Raw genomic sequence first — 21,922 nt, 5'->3', positions numbered from 1 at the left:
ACAATGGGTATTTGTGTACTTATTACCTTTAGAAATAAAAATAAACAACAACAACCCCTCCATCTGTTCCTGTTGCTAAAGTTGTATAATCAAAAGAAGCAACATTCTTGCTTCATTCTTTTCCTTTCTCCTTCCCACCTTCTCTCTCTCCCCAGTGGGAATTGATCCAAAACCTACACATGCCAGGTAAGCACTCTATCACCAAACCACATCAGCTGTTTCTTTGCTTCGTTCTACCGCCCCCTCCCAATTCCCTGCAGGTCTCACTCTAATGCAAGTTGACCTGGAACTTACTTTGTAGCCCAAGCTATAAATATTTAATGATAATATCTAAGTTGAACAAATTTGTTGGTTTACTTCTCCTTCCTCATATAGATGGGCTGTATTGTGATGGACTGGCATGCAGGTTGTATGTGAAAAAAACTACGTGTAGTCACAGTCCCTGTATCTATGATCTACTTTGTCAAATTATGTGTAGTCAAAGCCTCTACATTTATGATCTACTTTGTCAACCTCATGTTATGAGGAATGAAGCATCTGTCACCCAAGAAGTTTTAAGATCTTTAAGTTGTAGAATTCTTCCCCCTTTTTTTCTTTTTCTTCCCAGGCTAAAAAAAAAAAAAAAATGGTAAAACGAAAGTGCATACTTTCTTTGAAACACATTACAAATACACCATAGTCATAATAGCATTGGGCCTTATGTTGAATTCCCAGCATTTAAAATATATAAAAGGGGACTGGAGAGATGGCTTAGCGGTTAAGTGCTTGCCTGTGAAGCCTAAGGACCCTGGTTCGAGGCTCGATTCCCCAGGACCCACATTAGCCAGATGCACAAGGGGGCACATGCGTCTGGGGTTCGTTTGCAGTGGCTGGAAGCCCTGGTGTGCCCATTCTCTCTCTCTCTCTGTTGCTATCAAATAAATAAATAAAAATAAACAAAAAAAAATTAAAAAAAATATAAAAGGAGTGCCGAGGTCAGTGGTTAAAGGAGCTTGCTTGTGAAGTCTGAGGGCTTGGGTTCAATTCCCCAGTACCCATGTAAAGAGCTGATGCACAGAGTGGCACGTGTGACAAGAGGCCCTAGTATGCCCATTCTCTCTCCCAAATTAAACATTAAAAATATAAAATAGGAGCTGGGCATAGGAGTGCATGCCTTTAATCCCAGCACTTGGGAGGCAGAAGTAGGAGGATCTCTGAGAGTTCTAGGTCACCCTGAGACTATATAGTGAATTCTAGGATAGCTTGAGCTAGAGTGAGACTCTACCTTGAAAACCAAAACCACAATAAGCATTCTTGCAGGAAAACATTTTATTTTAATGCTTCTTTCTCTCTTTTTACACAGCTGAACAATTTAACTGCTGGATTCCCACAGGTGCCAGAAGCTGCTGGTTGCTAGGCTTATACCAAAACCCCAGGACAAAAAAGCTCCAAAGGAGGCCAGCTAGTCTGTAGATCCACTTTCACTTCAACAAAACTGAAGATGAGATCAAAGAACTGTGGAGCCAAGGCAGGAATATCAAAGAAGGGGAAACGAACGTTCATTTCTTGCAAATGTTGACTGAGACAGGGTCTCCATATGTAGCCCACGTTGACCTTGAATTCTCAGTCCTCCTGCTTCACCTTCTTGAGTGGTGGAATTACAGGTGTATGCCACTGCACACAATTCAGGAAACACATACGCATACTTATACGTGTGGTCAGTCTGGGCTACAGGACAAGACTTTACTTCAAAAAATCAAAAAACAAAACAAAATTTCCCACAGGAGGGCTGGGTATAGTGTGGTATAACTGTAAACCCACTATTTGGTGAAAAAGGCAGAAGGATAAAGAGTTCAAGGTCAGTCCCAATTACATAGTAAGTTTGAGGCCAGCCTGGGCTATGTGAGACCTTGTTTCAAAAACAAAACAACAAGCCAGACATAATGGTGCACATCTTTAATCCCAACACTTGGGAGGCTGGTGTAGGATCACTGTGAGATCGAGGCCAGCCTGAGGCTACATAATGAATTCTAGGTCAGCCTGGGCTAGAGTGAGACACTACCTCAACCCCTCCAACTCCCCCCCCCCACCAAATCACACAGTAGTGTGGTATACATGAAACATTACATTACTGCCATATGGGGCTGGAGAGATGGCTTAGCAGTTAAGGCACTTGCCTGCAAAGCCAAAGGACCCAGGTTGAATTTGCAGCATCCATGTAAAACAGATGTATAAGGTGGCACATATGTCTGGATTTCGTTTGCAGTGGCTGGAGGCCCTGGTGTGTCCATTCTCTCCTTCTCTCTCTCTATCTGCATCTTTCTCGGTTTCTCTCAAATAAATAAATAATAAAATATTTTTTGAAAATTACTGCCAGATATAGTAGTGCACAATTCTAATTGTAGCCCTCAGGAGGCAGGGATACAACTGTCATGAGTTCGAGGCCAGTTTGGGGCTACACTGAGACTCTGCCTTAGGAAAGTAAAAAGAAACGTTAAGTTTCTTTGAACACAGACTGTACACTGTGGTCATCAAAATCTAGGAGACTTAATGGAGAGATGGCTTAGCAGTTAAGGCACTTGCCTGTGAAGCCTAAGGACCCATGTTCGATTCCCCAGTACCCATGTAAGCCAGATGCACAAGGTGGCACATATGTCTGGAGTAGACTTTATTTACAGTGGCTGAGGCCCTGGCATGCCCACTCTCTATATATATCTGCATCTTTCTCTCTCTCTCATAAATAAGGTTTCTAACTCTCATATTGACAAGCTACCAACAAGTGTTTAGGTAAAGGTTCAGATGGAAAAAAAGATTATTACTCAGTCATATTTTTCTAACTATGCTCTGAGTTGGTTGTGTAGCACTGAGTTGAGATTGTATATTTTCCTCCCAATAGGCATTAGGGAAAATGACTATACCCAAATTTTGTTTCCCTCTATCTCTCAGATTCTTTAGATTTGTTTAGATTTTAATGAGTTTTTTCAGGAAGTTGTATCAGAAATTATTTTTGCATTAGTGATAGGAATGACAAGTAGTTCCTTTGTAATGTTGTACCAGTCAACACCTGTTTTAGCCTAAGGATGTAACCATACCAATTCTGGATAATCCAGCTTTGAAGTGGGTTGGGCAATGCTAGCTTCTTCTTTCTTTCCAACTCCCCTCCCTTCCCCTTTCTTCCTTCCTCCCTTTGGGTTCTGAGCTACTCACACATGCCGTGAAAACAGCAGGGGAAATTAAGTTGTACAAATACTAAAAACACTGTATAGATTTAACATCAAAATAGTTATGTAGAATAAGACTTTCCCCTATTTTCTCTCTTTTTTTTGTTTTTGTTTTTTCAAGGTAGGGTCTCGTTCTAGCCCAGACTGACCTAGAATTCACTATGGAGTCTGAGTGGTCTCGAACTCATGGATATCCTATCTCTGACTCCTGAGTGCTGGGATTAAAGGCATGCACCACCATGCCTGGCTTCTCCCATTTTCAAACTTATCTACAAAGAACATTTACTCAATAGGTTCTGCTCATAAGAATCACTATCCTTCTTTGCATGTGAAATGTCAAAATGAGTAATTACCAAGGGAAAGAAAATTTGCCATTTCTAAAACATGTTTGGGGGCTGGAAAAATGGCTCAGTGGTTAAAGTGCTTGCCTACAAAGTCTGGGTTTGATTGCCCAATACCCACATAAAGCCAGATGCATAAAGTGGTGCATGCATCTGGAGTTCATTTGTAGTGGCTGGAGGCCCTGGCATGCATGCCCATTCTCTTTCTGCTTGCAAATAAATAAATAAATAAATGTTTGACAGAACCTTCATAAAAATATACAGTTGGAGAAATGGCTTAATGGTTAAGGTGCTTTCCTGCAAAGCCAAAGGACCCAGGTTTGATTCTGCAGGACCCACATACACATGTACACATCTGTACAAGGTGGCACATGCATCTGGAGTTCGTTTGCAGTGGCTAAATGCCTTGGCATGCCTATTCTCATTCTCTCTCTGCCTCTTTCTATCTCAAATAAATAAATAAACAAGTCAAAAATGTATATATCCCTTTCAATCTTTTGAGACAAGGTCTTCTGTGGTACAGACTAGCCTCCAACTTGCTTTGTAGATGAGGACTGAAGATGATCTTGAACTGGTCCTTCTGCCTCCACCTCCCAAATACTGGGATTACAGGCATGCCTCACCATGCCCAGTTTAGAAAAAAGCCATGACAATCTTTATAGAATTTTCAGATCCTAGTTTAAGGGAGGTGAAATAGTAAATATTGCATAATCGAGATTGACACAGTTCTTTGTAAAAGCTCTAAGCAGAGAAAAATGATAAATCAAAGACATTTGCCAAACAAACCTCCAAACTCCTTTCTTGTTATCTTTGATCATGAATTAATGGGAACCTGAACACTTTTAACCTGTTTATTGGTAAAGGAGATGGAGGGAGAGGAAGAGGGGGGAAGAAGAGAAAGAAGGTGAAAAAGGAGGGAGGGAGGGAGAGAAACACTTAGAAAGGAGGATGCCTTCTTTAGGGTCATTTAGCATCACAGAGGTCCAGAGACCTGGTTGGAAGCAATTTGGCTGGTAGAACTCAGAGGTAGCTAAGAAGAACGAGTCTCTCCTATGAGGTTGACATTCTACCACGCACTGTGTTATCAGTTTATTCATAACCACCACCCAGTGAGGAAGGTGCTAATATTCCCATTTTACAGAGGGTAACATCAAACGCGCGGAGGTCACCCAACAAAGTAAGTGGCGGCACCCAAACCCTAAAATTGCTCCCAAGCACGCCCTCTTCAAGCCGCGTTCTGCCCTGCGGTCGGATTCCATCGCCGTTCCATCTTCCTTGGCCGGACAGTTCCCGGTACTGAGGGTTGGCGCTGTCCAGCCCGTAGGCCCGCCGGCTTCCACAAGGCAGCCAGCCAGCGATCGCGATGGCCCCGCGTGGCAGTGGCTCCCTAGGGCTGCTGAGCGGCCGCGCCCAGGCACGAGCTGGCGCGCGGGCGGGTGGAGCTGCCTCGGGGCGGCCATCCAGGGCAGCTCCCGGGTTGCCCAGGCTGCGCGCGCCCCGGGCTCCGCTGGGGAAAGGCGGGAGACGCCAAACAGGATCGCCCTTGCCCTTCTCACGTCGGGCGGCCGCTCCCGGTTCCACCTCCCGCCCAAATCACCAGCGGCCCACGGGTTAAGTCACCTCACCTGTCCCAGAGGTGGTGCCGGCTCTAGTGACTGACGTCTCTGTCCTCCAACCAGGCAAGGACAGGGAGGCGGAACCTTGCTGAGACGGATCGCTTCTTTCTTCCAATCCCTGTGCAGTCACTTCCGGCCCTAGCCGCGGCGCCCCGGGGACAGCGACAGGTGGGCTACGTTATCCGGGCGCCTCTCGCATCTGTGACCTGCCGGCATCTTCTAGTGCAGGGTTAGGGCGGAGCCAGAGTTTATCGATCCAGGCGGGTTCCACTCCAGCGCTCCTTTTAAATCCGAAGTGGAAATTCCCCAAGCTCTTTCCCGTCACCTCAGATCGGGGCGGGATGAACAGCATCCTCAACCGGCCAATAGTACCACGCGACGTTCGGTGACAAAGTGACAGGCAGTAAAAGGCGCCAATGGAGTTGCCCATTGCTGGGGGAGGGGGATCACTGTGACTGACCAAAAGGCCAGCTAATCCACTTTAAGGTTGCGACACGACAGTCACAGCGGCTGACCAATCCACGGAGTAAGAGGCCGGAAGTGCGCGGGGGAGGGGCCCGACGGGAGGCGGGAGCTCGCAACTGCCCCGGCCTGCACGGGTCAACGCAGCTTGGGGGCCCTGTGAGCCAGCGAGCGGCGCGTGACGGAGAGCCTGAACGACAGGTCTCCTTGCCCAATGATCTGCAGCAACCGGGACCTTGCAGCCATTGACGAGTCGAGGAGGCGGGAGGCAGCAGGTTAGGCGGTGAGAAGTTAGTGGCGCTGCTGGGACAGGGGGGAAGGAGACGCTTCTTCCTCCTCCTGCTCCTCTCCTTCCCGGGATCGGCCACGGCGGTGGCCGCGAGTGACTCGGCCGCGTCTCGGGCTCCGCGCGCGAAGCATGCTGACTGACGGGGGAGGCGGCGGCACCTCCTTTGAGGAGGACCTGGACTCGGTAGCTCCGCGATCCGCCCCAGCTGGGGCCTCGGAGCCGCCTCCGCCGGGAGGGGTCGGGCTGGGGATCCGCACCGTCAGGCTCTTTGGGGAGGCCGGGCCCGCGCCGGGAGTTGGCGGCGGCGGCGGCGATGCAGGCGGAGGGGACGCTGCGCTGGATTTCAAGTTGGCGGCTGCCGTACTGAGGACGGGCGGTGGAGGTGGTGCCTCTGGAAGCGACGAGGACGAGGTGTCCGAGGTATAGCTCCAGGATCACTGTCCACCCTCCCCCCCGCGTTGTGGCCACTACCAGGGCTGTGGGTGCCTTCCCGTGTCCCGGGCGCCCGGGTTCCGTGACAGCCGTCAGCAGCAGGGCGGCGGCGGCAGCCGTGCAGGCCTAGCCCTCATGCCCGCCTCGGGAGCGGGACGGGTTCCTGTCTCCGTCCCGAGACCCACAATAGGGAGTTCTTTAGTCGCCAAGCTTCGCGCGGGAACCAGACTCGGGCTCCCTCCCGCCCACCCCGCTTTAGAGATGGGGGAGGGCGGGGTCTTGCCAGAGTCCCTGCCCTTGGTACTGAGGGAACCCGGGGCTTGAAGGACCTAGCTAGCTAGCTCAGAAAGCATTTCTACTATACTCTTGCCAGAGTTGAGGATGCATTTATTTGCATCTGCCTTGCGTTATAAGCCTTGCCTGTGTATTTAAGTTAGAGCTCTTATTTTGTTTCCTTAGTTCGAGACAGGTGTTAAGGAGTTCCCAGCTTTTACCCTGAAATAAATCACGTGACTAGATCCTGGTACGTTTTATGAAGTTAGACAGGAAAAGGAAGTTCCAGTGCATCTCTGAGCTTTGGCATAGCTGGGTAGCCGAACAATTTTTTTTTTAAGGCCTGGAGAAGATGAGGCATCCTACAGACACCTTTTTTTTTTTTTTTTTGCAACGAGGGAAATGAGGTTGTTCCTTTATTTTTTTGCAACGCTTACGTGTATAGACTCATGTGTACACGATTTTTAGGCCTGTGCAACTTAGTATGGCAGGCTTCATCCATTTTTGGTCTCTAGGGAAAAAGGTGACACATATACAGATATGTACATGTATATGCACGTATATAGATGTATTCACACTTTTTTTCTTGGCAGTGGCTAGGGTATATTAATGTCCTGTGATTGTTTTAGGTGCTCTGACTATTTTTTTAAATCGGGTTATGATTTATTGTTTTATTACTTATTAATTAGCCTGGGACACACTATGTAGACCAGGCTGACCTTAAATTTGCAGTGATCCTTCTGCTTCTGCCTCCCTAGTGTTAGGGTTACACCATGCCCAGCTCAGTATTTCTTCTACTGTGATTCTAACATGCCTGGTTTATCCCTTGTGACCAATTATTTTAACCTCTGGTCTCGGTGTTAAAGTACAGGAATTCTCTGTGTGTACCAATGATCTTGGCTCATGCATTTGAAAGGCATAAGGAGAAATTTTTTGTGGATTGAAGAATACAGTTAGTGTACTGTTTTATCGTCCTAGTTCTCTAAACAGAAGTTTCTTTAGAAACCATTTTGCTTTGGAAAAAGATGTGTATAAGTGGGATAGACCCTTCACTGTTTTACCTTTGAATTTCACTGTAAGAGAAATAATTAGTAAGCCAAGCTGAGATAAGGGTTTTACTTAATAGGCAGTTATGGGGAGAGTCTGTATTTCCCCCATTCTTGGGTTTGTGGAAGGTTTCTATCTTTCAGTGAAGCTTGACAGTTAAATCTATAATAAATAGATGTTTAGGAAATAAGGTGAGGAGCTATCTTTAGATTCTAAAGATTAAGTTTATTTTTCTTTGAAACTAATAAGGGAGACTGAAAAGGTTGTCTTTAATGTGCTGGAAAGCCTTTGATTTTTCTGGGCCATTTTCACATAATTGGCATGGACAAGATTATTTATTTGTATTTAAGTTTCTTCAGATTTCCTCAGAGGTAAAGAATAGTGGATCTAAAGTCAAATCAGTCTCTCTCTCTGCACTTTTTTTTTTTTTTTTTTTTTGAGGTAGGGTCTCCCTCTAGACCAGGCTGACCTGGAATTCACTATGTAGCTTCAGGATGGCCTCAAACTCATGGCAGTTCTCCTACTTCTGCTTCCCAAATGCTGGGATTAAAGGCTTGCACCACCACGCCTGGTTGGGTACAACTTTTTAAAACAGTTTGTTGTGGAAATCATGCTGCATTCATGGTTTCTACACTCAGTAATGGCTAATGGTGTAAGAAAACCATATTTATATTGTGTTTATTTATATTTTCTGTTTAAAAAACATATTTAGATATGAAGTGTATATGTAGATTTCTCCTCCCTTCCTTTCCTTTTTTCTTATTTGTGTTTTGGTTCTTTTGGGACAGGGTCTCACTCTGTAGCCCAGGCTGGCCTGGAACTCATGGCAGTTTACCAGCCTGGCTTCCCCCTCCTTCTATATTTAAAAACCTTATATTTAGAATGCAGATCTCTAAGACACTGGCTTTTTTTTTCTTTTTCTTTCTTTCTTTTTTTTTTTTGAGGGAGGAAGCCTTAGTAGTTATAAATTCTTACCTGTGGAGAGAGAAAATTATGTTTTAAAAGAAATTCCTAGGCTGGGGATTAAAGGCATGTGGCACCATGCCTGGCCATATAAATACACTATAAAGACAGATTAAAGTAAAAAATTGCTTTTGGCTGGGTGTGGTGGCTCACACCTTGGGAGGCACTTGGGAGGCTAAGGTAGGTATCTCTATGAGTTCGAAGCTAGCCTGAGACTACAGAGTGAATTCCATGTCATCCTGGGCTAGAGTGAGACCCTACTTTCAGTTCTCAGCTTCTACCCCATAAAAAGCTGGAGACTGAACCATGTGTGGTGGCATATACCTTTAATTCCAGCTGATATAGGAGGATCTCCAGGAGTTCAAAGCCAAACTGGACTACAGAGTAAGTTCCAGGTTATCCTCAGATAGAGTGAGACCCTGCCTCAACAAAACAAAACAAACAAAGCTGGAGATTGAGAGAAACCCTGACTCAAATGAGGTGAAATGATGAGGATCAGACACAAAAGTTGTCTTCTGGCCTCTACATGGTGCTGTGGTACCAACATACTTGCTGCACTTACACACATGAACACATATACACACATGAATAAGTAATTTAAAAAAGGTTCCTAAAGTATCTCATCTCTGCTAAATAGTAACTGTGGCAGGGTATAGCTTATGTCTTTGTGAATGAAAATGACCTATTTTGCCCAGGTAAATTCCTTACCTTTTCTGTTTCCTTTCATGAGCTGTCTTCTCCCATATCAATTGCTTTTCAATTTCCAGTGTAAAGGGATAATTAGTAATGTTCTTTGAAAAATACCTAAAATTTGATGAATAATGCTAAAATTCTCATTTTTCATTTTAACTAAGTTACTTGAGAACCAGTACCTAGATACCCAGAGATGGTGAGTTTGGAAGTAAAGACCATCTTGTTCCTCAAATGGGGCATAGGAAGAGAGAGATTTGAAGAAGAGATTTAGGTCTATTAGTATATTTTTTTTTAGTGTTAGAATTGTACTATCTTAGGGAATATGCCATTATTTTGTCCTTGTTGCTTCATTTATTTATTTGTTTAATGCTGGGGATTGAAACTAGGACCTTCCATATGCTAGGCAGATACTACCTGCTGAGCTACATCCCCAGTCCCTGTTTACCTGTTTTTTTTTTTTGAGCAGGAGCACACTAAATTGCCCAGATTGGCCTTCAACTTGTTTTTGCACCCATAGGCAAGCCTTGAATTTTGATCCTCCTGCCTCAGCTTCAGTTTTACAGGCCTATGTGCCACCATGCTTGGTTGTTCCCTGTGGTTTGGAACATTGAGGTTAAAAAAAAAAAAAAAGGTAAATATCTGATTTATATTTCTTCAAGCACACTGAGCATGTTCCTTAGCTGTGTTAAATCCTTCAATAGAAGAATCAGAACTTACATTGGATAACGGAGGTCAGGTTAAAAATGCCTTAAAGCTGGGTGTGGTGGTACGTTTCTAAATCCCAGCACTTAGAAGGGTGAGTCAGGAGGAGCAGGAGTTAAAGGCCAGCCTTGGCTACATAGTGAGTTCCAGGCAAGCTAAGGTACATGAGATTCTGTCTCAAAAAAAAATTCATATAAAACACTTTTTAAGTATTAATTTTAGAAAATAGCCCCTCTCTGTCTCTTAGCAAGTTGAAAGAAAAATTAAACTTTCTTAAAAAAGGACTTTGCCAGACTCGAGTTTTAAATTTTATGTCATAAGAGCATGGATAATACTATATGTAAATAATGTGTGGCATCTTTTAAAATATATATATATATATATATATATATATATATATATATATATATATATTTGACAGAGAAAAAAGGAGAGAGAGAGAGAGAGAGAGAAAGAGAGAGAGAGAGAGAGAATGGGCATGCCAGGGCCTCCAGCCACTGCAAACAAACTCCAGATGCATGCGCCCCCCCCCCCCTTGTGCATCTGGCTATTGTGGGTCCTGGAGAATCAAACCTGGGTCCTTTGGCTTTTTTTTAAAAAAATATTAAATTAAATTAATTTATTTAACAGAGAAAGAGGAACAGAGAGAGAGAATGGGTTTGCCAGGGCTTCCAACCACTGCAAATGAACTCCAGACATGTGCACCCCCTTGTGCATCTGGCTTACGTGGGTCCTGGAGAATGAAACCTGGGTCTTTTGGCTTTGCAGGCAAGTGCCTTAACCACTAAGCCATCCCTCCAGCCCATGTGTGGCATCTTTTAAAATTGTTACAAAATTAGGGGGCTAGGGTGTATAGCTCAGTGATAGAGCACTTACCTGGAATGCATAAGACCCTGGGTTCAATCCCCAGTATAGGACAAAAATAATCAAAGTGAAAATTATAAAGCCGAACAGTTTCATGAACAATTCAGTAGTGTGGATAGAAAAGATAACTTAGAGGGCTGGAGAGATGGCTCAGTCAGTAAAGTATTTGCACAAGCATGAAGGCCTGAATCTGGGTGCCCGGTACCCACATAAAAGCATATGCCTATAAGATCAGCACTGGGGAGGCGGAAATAGGATCCCTGGAGCTTGCTGGTTGGTTAGAGTGCCAGACCCAGTGAGAAACCCTGTTTCAATAAAAGGGCAGAGGGGCCTGGGGAGATGACTTTGCAATTAAAGGTACTTGCTTGCAAAGTCTGCAGGCCCTGGTTCAGTTCCCAAACCACCTACTAAATGGTGCAAGCATCTGGCATTAGTTTGCAGTGGTGAGATGCCCTGGCATGCTCATACATACGTGTGTGTGTAAGTAAATAAATAAATAAAATAAGGTGGAGAGCAATTGAAGTAGGCCCCAATCTCTGGCCTATACACACATGTATACCTTCATATACATGCACCCACATACATACATACACACATGCACATCACACATGAGTAAACAAAGGTGGAAAGTAAAAGTCCTTGCCACAAAACCCAACTCTTCAGAGCCCACTCTTTAAGGCAGTTAATATTAAACGTTCTCTTTTATTCATTTTCCAGACATTGATACTCATATGTGCATGTTTATATACATACACTTCATTTGTGTGTTTTTTTTTTTTTCAGGGTAGGTTCTCACTCTAGCCCAGGCTGACCTGGAACTCACAGTGATTCTCCTACCTCTGCCTCTCAAGTGGAGGGATGTGGCACCATGCCTGGCCATATGAATACACTTTAAAGACAGATTAAATTAAAAAAAAAAAGAAAGCTTTTGAAGCCAGGTGTGGTGATGCACACCCTTAGTCTCAGCACTTGGGAAGAAAAACTAGGAGGATCACCATGATTTCAAGGCCACCCTATGGGGGATTCACTCAGGTCAGCCTGAGTGAAACCCTACCTTGAAAAACAAACAAACAAAATAAATAAATAAATAAAAGCTTTTGGCTAGGTATGGTGCCTCATACCTTGGGAGGCAGAGGTAGGAGTGTTGCTATGAGTTGGAGGTCAGCCTGAGACTACAGAGTGAATTTCCAGGTAAGCCTGGGCTAGGGTGAGACCCTACCTTGAAAAACTAAAAAATAAAATAAAACAGCTTTTGGAGCTGGGGACATGGCTTAGTGATTGAAATTCTGGCTTGCAAAGCCTAATGACCCCTGTTTGATTCTTTAGTAACCATATAAAACCAGTTGCACAAAGTGGTGCATGCATCTGGAGATTGTTTGCAGTGGCTAAATAAATAGCTTTATTTTATTTATTTATTTTTATTAACAACTTCCATGATTATAAACAATATCCTATGGTAATGCCTTCCCTCCCTCCACTTTTCCCTTTGAAACTCCACTCTACATCATATACCCTCCCCCTCTCACTCAGTCTCTCTCTTATTTTGATGTCATGATCTTTTCCTCCTATTATGATGGTCTTGTGTAGGTAGTGTCAGGCACTGTGAGGTTATAGATATCCAGGCTATTTTGTGTCTGGGGGGAGCACATTGTAAGGAGTCCTACCCTTCCTTTGGCTCTTATGTTCTTTCTGCTACCACTTCCCCAATGAACCCTGAGCCTTGGAAGGTGTGATAGAGATGCTTCACTGCTGAGCACTCCTGTCACTTCTTCCCAGTACCATGTTGCCTCTGAGTCATCCCAAGGTTAACTGCCATCTGAAAAGAGAAGGTTCTCCACCAAAAATGAGAGTAGCATTAATATATAGGTATGAATATTAAGAGAAGTGCTTACTGGGCTGTTTGATGAGCATAGTATATACATTTAGCCAGAAAGCAACAGACATTACACCCCTAGGGACTACCCGTTTTAAGTTTTCAGTATCAGGGATGTATTCCTTCCCATGGAGTGGGCCTCTAGTCCAATTAGAGAGCAGTTGGTTTCCATCATAACAGACGTGCCACTATAGCACCTGTTGGCTCATTTGGCCTGGCTGGCAAGATATAAGGCTTGTAGTGTCCACTGTTGAGTATCTTCACTGGTGATTTCTCTCTCTCCCCTTGAACTGCATGCAGAATGGCTTCTTCCAGCTTTCTGTCAGCTGGTCTACATGGAGGAGGTTATCAGCTCAGTTCCAGCAGGATTTCTCAGTGGTCTTGCAGCCTAAGCATGTGGAGTCTTCAGCAATAGGGTCTTACCACCTATTCCTGGTGGGAAACCAAGGGCCTTGGCAATGGCCTATAATATTTTGGGCGCATCAGGGACCTCCCTGGCCAAAAACTCACTGGAAGGTATCCCATCGTAACAATCTATGGCTCCTGAGTGTTCCATTGTCCAAAAAAGTAGGTTTCCATATGATTTATTTATATCTTCTTAGATTTTGATTAGCCCTCCCTCCATCTTTCCTTTACTCAGTCTCTTCTCTTGACCTCACTTCAGCCTTTTCACCCCCATTAATCTATTCTACTTATATATATATACAACATCATCCTATTTAGTACCCTCCTCCCTTCCTTTCTCTTCACTTTATATCTCTTTTCTAGCTTACTGGCCTTTTAAATAGCTTTGTTTGTTTGTTTTGTTTCCTGAGGTAGGGTCTCACTCTAACTCAGACCGACCTGGAATACAGTATGTATTCTCAGGGTAGCACCTCAAATTAATGGTGATCCTCCTACCTCTGCCTCCCAAGTGCTGGGATTAACAGTGTATGCCACCATGCCTGGCAAAATAGCACTTAAAAATTATTTAAGAGAGAGGGAGAGAGAGAGAATGGGCCTGCCAGGGCTTCCAGCCACCACAAGCTCCAGACACATGCACTGCTTTTTGCATCTGGCCTACTTGGTTCCTGGGGAATTGAGTCAAGCACCTTTACCACTAAGCCATCCCTTCAGCCCAAAATAGCTTTTTCTTTTTAAATCACATTGAAGTTTTTTGCTTTTTTTTGTTTATTTGTTTTTCAAGGTAGGGTCTTGCTTTGGCCCAGGGTGGCCTGGAATTTACTGTGTAGTCTCAGGGTGGCCTGGAACTCATAGCAGTCCTCCTACCTCTGCCTCCCAAGTACTGGGATTAAAGGCGTGCACCACCATGCCCAGCTGACATTGAGGTTTTTTTCTTTGAAGCATGTGTCATATTTACAGTTATGTAAAATGCACATATTAATTACAGTCCTGCATATTATCGCAAACGCTTTGGAAGGATTTTTTCCACAAAAATTACTTTTAGGGTAAAGCACAAACTATATAGGAACCCTTCCCATACTGATTTTTGTCCAATAGCTAAAGAACTGAGTGATTTCCTTAGGAGTTACTTAAGATTTATAATATAGACCAGGGTTTCTGGATAGCAACATAATGACATGTTAGGCCAGATTTTTTTTTTTTTTTTTTTTGCTAGATAATTCTTTGTTCTGCGGGCTTTCCAGTGCATTTGCACAGTTGTAGCATTTATCCACTAGATGCCAGTAGAAGCTATGAAACTGTGATAACCCTAGTTCCTCAGACATTCACAAAAGTCTCCTGGGAGTAAAATCACCCTTAACTAAGAACCACTGGTCTACAGCCTACTCTTGTCAGGAATGGCAATTTTGTCATGAATACCATGTATTCAAACTTCAGGTAAACAAGATGACTCACTGCTTTTAATAGCATCTCAGGGTTTATAACACATAATCTGAACAAAGGCGAAAGAGAAAGAAGGTTCTGAAGGGTTTAGTGTAAAAGCACTATGAACTATTAATTTTTTTCTTTTTTTTTTTCAAAGTAGGGTCAGTCATGTTCTAGTCCAGGCTGACCTAGAACTCACAATGTAGTTTCAGGGTGGCCCCGAACTTACAGTGATCTTCCCACCTCTGCCTCCTGAGTACTGGAATGGAAAGTCACTGCTAAGCAGCACAGGGTTGTTTTTTATCTTTCAAATTTTGTGTATTATTTATTTGAAAGCACAGAGAGAGAGAATGAGAATGGGTGCACCAGGATCTTTTACCACTAAAACGAACTCCAGATGCATGCACCACTTTGTGCATCTGGCTTTACATGGGTGCTAGGGAATTGAACCTGGGTCATCAGGCTTTTAAAGCAAGTACCTTTAACCACTGAACCATCTCTGTAGTCTCCAGGGTTTCCTTTTTGGGGTGCTGTTTTAAGTAAATAGTGGTGATGGACACAACTTGGTGAATAAACTTAAAAAATAATTTTATACTGTAAAAAGCTGTAGTCTTTAGGCTGGGTGTGGTGGCACCCTTTAATCCCAGCACTCAGGTGGCAGAGGTAAGAGGATTGCCGTGAATTCAAGGCTACCCTGAGATGACATAGTGAATTCCAGGTCAGCCTGGAATTGAATGAGACCCTACCTGGGGTGGGGGCGGGGAGCTGTAGTCTTTGTGTGCAAATTTTAATTTTAGACTGGAATGATTGTTCAGTGGTAAAGGTACTTGCTTACAAAGCCAGTGGGCTTGGGCTCAATTCCCAAGCCACTCAGGTAAGCTGAATGCAGAAAGTTCTGGGATTTAAGGGTATGTGCCACTATACCTGGCCTCTTAATTTTTAAAGTTTTTAAAAATTTTTGCCAGGCGTGGTGGCGCACGGCTTTAATCCCAGCACTCAGGAGGCAGAGGTAGGAGGATTGCTGTGAGTTCAAGGCCACCCTAAGACTCCATAGTGAATTTCAGGTCAGCCTGGGCTACAGTGAGACCCTGCCTCGAAAAACTAAAAATAAATAAATAAATAAGTATAAAATTTTTATTTATTTGAGAGAGAGAGAGAGAGAAAGAGGCAAAAGCTTACATGGGTCCTGGGTAATCGAGCCTTAAACCTGGGTCCTTAGGCTTTGCAGGCAAATGCCTTAACTGTTAAGCCATCTCTCCAGCCTGCTTCTTAATTTTTTAAACGTGTGTATGTATACAATGCACATGTGTAAGAGTGTGTATTCATGAGTGTGTGGAAGTCAGAAGACAATCTTGGTTTCATCCTCAGGAACACCAGCCTTCCCCCCCCCCCCTTTTTTTTTTTTGTTTTGGTTTTTCGAGGTAGGGTTTCACTCTAGCCCTGGCAGACCTGGAATTTACTATGTATTCTAAGGCTGGTCTTGAACTCACAGTGATTCTCCTACTTCTGCCTCCTGAATGCCGGCACTAAAGGTGTGTGCCACTATACCTGCCCCCCCTTTTTTTGTTTTTGTTTTTGGAGATAGGGTTTTAGTCTAGTCCAGGCTGACCTGGAATTTAGGGTGGCCTTGAGGTCATAGTGATCCTTGTACCTCTGCTTCCCAAGGGCTGGGATTAGAGGCATGCGCCACCACAACTGGCTGGTCTTTTTTTGTTTGTTTGTTTTTGCCTTTGCTTTTTTGAGAAAGAGTTTTACTATAGTCCAGGCTTACTTGGAATTCACTATGTAGTCTCAGGTGGCCTTGAACTCCTGGTGATCCTCGTATCTCTGCCTCCCAAGTGCTGTGATTAAAGGTATGTACCACTACACCTGGCTTCCCTCCCATTTATTTATTTATTTATTTATTTATTTATTTATTTATTTATTTATTTATTTGAGACAGAGAGAGGGGGAGAGAGAATAGGCATGCCAGGGTCCCTAGCCACTGCAAATGAACTCCAGATACATGTGCCACCATTTTGCATCTGGCATACATGGGACCTGGAGAATCAAACCTGGGTCCTTAGGCTTCACAGGGAAGTACCTTAACCGCTAAGCCATCTCTCCAGCCCCCCTTCCCATTAAAAAAGTATTTTTATTATTTATTCATTTGCAAGCAGAGAGAGAGAGAATATGGATGTGTCAGGGCCTCCAGCTGCTGCAGATGAACTCCAGATGCATGTGCCACTTTGTGCATTTGGGTACTTGGAAGCCAAACCTGGGTTGTTAAGCTTTGCAAGCAAGTGCCTTAACCACTGAACTCTCTCTCCAGCCCACCATCTACCTTTTCTGAGATAGGATCTCTCATTGGCCTTGAGCTTACCAGTTAAGTTTGACTGGATATCCAGCAAATTCCAGGGATCTTTCTGTGTCCTTGGGATTATAGGCTCAGGCCCCAGGACCCCAGTGTTTTTTTTTTTTTTTCTTTTGTTTTGTTTTTGTTTTTTCAAAGTAGGGTCTCACTCTGGCCCAGGCTGACCTGGAATTCATTGTGTAGTCTCAGGATGGCCTCGAACTCATGGCAATCCTCCTACCTCTGCCTCCCGAGTGCTGGGATTAAAGGCATGCACCACCATGCCTGGCTTGGACCCCAGTATTTTTACATATATACTAAGTTGAACTCAGGTCCTCAGACTTGTGAAGCTAGCACTTTATCAACTGAGTTATGTCTCCAGTTGTATTTTTCTGATTAGTATACAAGATAGTATATTTCACCATAACATTTTCTTATATATGTATCATTGTACTTTGTACATATTTACCATTCCAGTTTCCTCCCTTGTTTCTTTTCCCCCTTTCTTCCATCTTTCCCACCTACAATATTCCCTTCTATTTTTTTTTTATGTAAAATTTATTTGCAAACGAGAGAGAGAGAGAGAGAGAGAGAGAGAGAGAGGAAGAAGAAGAAGGAGGAGGAGGAGGAGGGAGGCAGACTGAGAGAGAGAATAGGCATGCCAGGGCCTCTAGCCATTGCAAACGAACTCCAGATGCATGTGCCCCTTGTGCCTCTGGCTTATGTGGGTCCTGGAGAATTAAACCTGGGTCCTTTGCCTTCTCAAGCAAATGCCTTAACCACTAAGCCATTTCTCCAGCCCATTCCCTCCTCTTCCTCCTCTTCCTCCTTTTTCTTTTAAATACTTATTTGAGAGAGAGAGGAAGAGACAGATGGGTGGAGGGGGAGAGACGGAGAGAATGGTTGCTCCAGGGCCTCTAGCCACTGCAAACTCCAGATGCATGTGCTATCTTGTACATCTGGCTTAAGTATGTACTAGGAAATTGAACCTGGGTGCTTAGGCTTGGCAGGCAAGCATCTTAATCTCTAAACCATCTCTCCAGTCCATTTCCCTTCTACTTTTATGCCATATATGTATTTATAAATTTCTTTTTTTTTTTTTTTTTTTGAGGCAGGTTCTCACTTTAGTCCACACTGATGTGGAACTCATAGCAATTGTTCTTCTACCTCTGCCTTCCTAGTGCTGGGATTAATAGTGTACATCACCACACCTGGCTAAATGGTGTTTCTTTAGATGACATGCAATATTTGTTCCCCTTTGTATCACGTTCTCCTTTCCCCCTTCTCTCTTCTTATTAAACTCTTTCCCCCCCATATAGTGCCTTTCTACTTTCATGTCACATATATAAATCTTTTTATTTATTTGCAAGTAGAGAGATATGAAAGAGAGAGACAGACAAACAATGTGCCTGGACCTTTGACCACTGCAAAGGAACTCCAGATGCATGGTTACTTGTGCATCTGGCTTTTTTTGAACTTTTTTTGTGCACGTAGGTACTGGAGAATTGAACCTGAGCTACGGGCTTTGCAAGAAGGGGCCTTTAACCGCTGAACCATGTCCCCAATCCATAGATAGATAGATAGATAGATAGATAGATAGATAGATAGATAGATAGATAGATATAGATATAGATATAGATATAGATATAGATATATATGTATCTTGATTATTACCAAACTGAATTTTTTAAATCTTTTACTTTTATTTATTTGAGAGAGAAAGAAATAGAAAGAGAGAATGGGTGTACCAGGGCCTCCAGCCAGTGCAAACAAACTTTATACGTATGCACCACTTTGTGCATCTGGCTTACATGAGTACTGGGAAATTGAACCTGGGTCCTTGGGCTTCATAGGCAAGTGCCTTAACTGCTAAGCAATATCTCTAGCCCAGTCCTTAGAATTTTGTGGCATAAGAAGTTACTACAAATTTTGAAAAGAAAATTTTATATATATAGCATTCACTACACAGTGATGAGTTAATTTCTTTTTTTTTTTCAAGGTAGGGTCTCTAGCTCAGGCTGACCTGGAATTCACTATATAGTTTCAGGGTAGCCTCGAACTCACAGCAATCCTCCTACCTCTGCCTCCCAAGTGCTGGGATTAAAGGCATGCACCACCAGGCCCAGCTTGAATTAATTCTTTAAAAAAAGAACCAAAGACATAGGATATTAAAATATAACCATAGACTGGTTGAGATGGCCCATGCCTCTAATCCCAGCAATTGGCCAGTGAGAAGCCAGCTATCTTGTTTCTAGGGGGATATGCAGAAGGCTTATGGGTGCAGAGCCCCAGAGCAACGCAGTACTCATGGAGGTGTAGTGTCCTATTTAAAGTGCTTTGGGACCAGAAGTGTTTCTGATGTCATTTTCAATCTTGGAATGTCTGCATTTCCTGTTTTAAGATTTTTATTTTTTAATTGTTGACAACTTCCATAATTACAGATAATAAACCATGATAATTCCTCCCCCCCATTTTCCCCTTCACAACTCCACCCTTCATACCCTCTCCCCCCTTAATCAGTCTCTTTTGTTTTGATGTCATTATCTTTTCCTCCTATTATGATGTTCTTGTGTTGGTAGTGCCAGGCACTGTGAGTTCATGGATATCCAGGCCATTTCATGTCTGGAAAAGTGCATTTAAGGAGGCCTGCCCTTTGGCTCTTACATTCTTTCTGTCACCTCTTCCACAAAGGACCCTGAGCCTTAGAAGATGTGATGGAGATGTTTCAGTGCTGAGCATTTCTCTGTCGCTTCTTCTTGGCACTATGGTGCTTTTTGAGTCATCCCAGACATCACTGCCATCTGAAAAATGAAGCTTCCCTAACCATGAGTGAGAGTCATACTTATAGATGGGTATGAACGTTAAGAAAAGTGCTTACCAGGCAGTTTGTTGAGTATAATATATGCATTTAGCCAGACACCAGAAGGCATTACACCTCTAGGGCTCATGACTTCCACCTGTCATAAGTTTTCAGTATCAGACATGTATTCTCTCCTGTAGAACAGGCCTCCAGTCCAGTTAGATACGATTGGTAGGTTTTCCCCATAACAGACATGGCACTATTATATCCATTGGCTCATTTGGCCTGGCTGCCCCAACTGAAGGTTTACAGTGTCCACTCTTTTTTTAATTTTTTTTCTTTTTGCTGTTATTTTATTTATTTTAGAGCAACAGACAGAGAGAAAGAGGCAGAGATAGAGAGAGAGAATGGGTGCGCCAGGGCCTTCAGCCACTGCAAACGAACTCCAGACACATGCGCCCCCTTGTGCATCTGGCTAACGTGAGTCCTGGGGAATTGAGCCTCGAACCGAGGTCCTTAGGCTTCACAGGCAAGCGCTTAACTGCTAAGCCATCTTTCCAGCCCAGTGTCCACTCTTGATTATCTTCACTATGTAGTTTCAGGGTGCCCTCAAACTCACTGTGATCCTCCTGCCTCTGCCTCCTGAGTGCTGGGATTAAAGGTGTGTGCCACCATGCTTGGCATGAAACACATTTTTTAAAAAATATGAAAGGAGGGCTGGAGGGATGGCTTAGCAGTTAAGGCATTTGCTTGCAAAGCCAAAGTACCCAGGTTCAACTCTTGAGGACCCACCTAAGCCAGATGTACAAGGGGGCACATGTGTCTGGAGTTCGTATGCAGTGGCTGGAGGCCCTGGCGTGCCCATTCTCTCTCTCTTTCTCTGTCTCTCCCTCTTCCTCTGTCAAATAAATAAAAATAAAATATAAAAAGAAGAAAGTAGATTTGAACATTATTAGAAATTTTAGAAAATTTTTTACAAACTGAGTATCAAGTACTTCTAAATTTAAACATAAATCTTGAGGCTGTTGTATGTTAGTAATTCCATAGAAGCATAGAAAGATAAAGTAAACATAAAACAGTTACAAATTTCTTATAAGAAGTCCCCATAGTAACTTGGCATTCATTCATCATCATGCTGGGGCCAGGATCCTGAGATTCCCTGTGCTTGCAGTGCCCTGGCTCTACAGGCAGGGAAACTAAGAAAGAACCTTTTTTTTTTTTTTTTGTTTTTTCTTTCTAAATTCCAGGGAGAATTTTGGATTTCCCTCATGGCTACAATGAAGCTTTCCGATTCTGCCATTTTTCAACTCTTTATGAGTAGGATTTTGCTTTTTTTTTTTTTTTTTCCTATGATCTTAAACTTTTAGTGTTTCTTCTGGGGGACACTCAACAGTGAAAATTGGCTGTGCCATGTAGTACAGTTGGCTTGGTGGAAAACATCCCCACAATGAAATGGCACTGCTCAGAACAGAAGTCATTTTGCAGCCTTAGGGCTGTGAGCCACATACATACTCATACACACACATTTATTTCAAGTGAACTTTTCATATAGATTCTAGACAACCATTTCCCTGTCAGACATTCATTCATTCACCTATTCAGAAGTTATACATTCCCATTTATTTATTTATTTATTTATTTTTGCATTTTTGAGGTAGGGTTTCACTCTAGCTCAGGCTGACCTGGAAATCACTCTGTCATCTCAGGGTGGCCTCGAACTCACAGCATTCCTCCTACCTCGCCTCCCGAGTGCTGGGATTAAAGACGTGCACCACCACGCCTGACTCCCATTTTAAATTTTTATTCCATTTACAACTCTGGAGACTAAAATCAAACCTTGTTACAAGGCAGGGTGTCCAGAGAAGCTGAGGGAGCTGGAGGAGATGTTGGGGTGAGGTGGCTAGAAGGACCTGGTGAGAAAAGCACATAGAACAGAGAGAAGGCTATACATGCAAAGTGAAAAATAGGGTATTTCAGACCACTTGCCTGTAAATTGGCAGAAGTTTTTTTTAATCAGTGAGAATTTGGAAATCAAAAGTATCATTCTCGGTCTGGAGAGATGGCTTAGTGGTTAAGTGCTTGCCTGTGAAGCCTGAGAACCCTGGTTCAAGGCTTGATTACCCAGGACCCACATTAGCCAGATGCACAAGGGGGCGCACACGTCTGGAGGTCTTTTGCAGTGGCTGGAGGCCCTGGCGTGCCCATTTT

General features: G+C 43.5%; 1 protein-coding gene and 1 long non-coding RNA gene across 10 annotated transcripts in view; one reads left to right on the top strand and one right to left on the bottom strand.

The window, feature by feature from the left end:
• The window catches only part of LOC123454143, a 46,343-nt gene extending 40,764 nt beyond the window's left edge, over positions 1–5,579 (bottom strand). The window contains exon 1 of the long non-coding RNA XR_006633189.1: positions 5,167–5,579. This is a non-coding gene — a long non-coding RNA (uncharacterized LOC123454143). The remainder of the gene's footprint in view (positions 1–5,166) is intronic.
• Positions 5,580–5,922: 343 nt separating this feature from the next.
• Positions 5,923–21,922, top strand: part of LOC101602864 (ankyrin repeat and KH domain-containing protein 1) — a 153,590-nt gene continuing 137,590 nt past the window's right edge. For 4 of the 9 annotated variants that reach the window (XM_045132884.1, XM_045132885.1, XM_045132882.1 and 1 more), the window contains exon 1: positions 5,934–6,328. In XM_045132884.1, coding sequence (XP_044988819.1) covers positions 6,038–6,328 — 291 coding nt within the window. In that variant the 5' untranslated portion in view covers positions 5,934–6,037. Of the gene's footprint in view, positions 6,329–21,922 lie in introns of all 9 variants that reach the window. The other 5 variants (XM_045132889.1, XM_045132888.1, XM_045132886.1 and 2 more) reach the window with 3 other exon arrangements.

This window comes from Jaculus jaculus, chromosome 13 (assembly GCF_020740685.1).
Source record: "Jaculus jaculus isolate mJacJac1 chromosome 13, mJacJac1.mat.Y.cur, whole genome shotgun sequence".
NCBI lineage: Eukaryota > Metazoa > Chordata > Mammalia > Rodentia > Dipodidae > Jaculus > Jaculus jaculus.
Note: the sequence above shows the minus strand (reverse complement) of the source record. Positions and strands in the feature narration are given on the sequence as shown.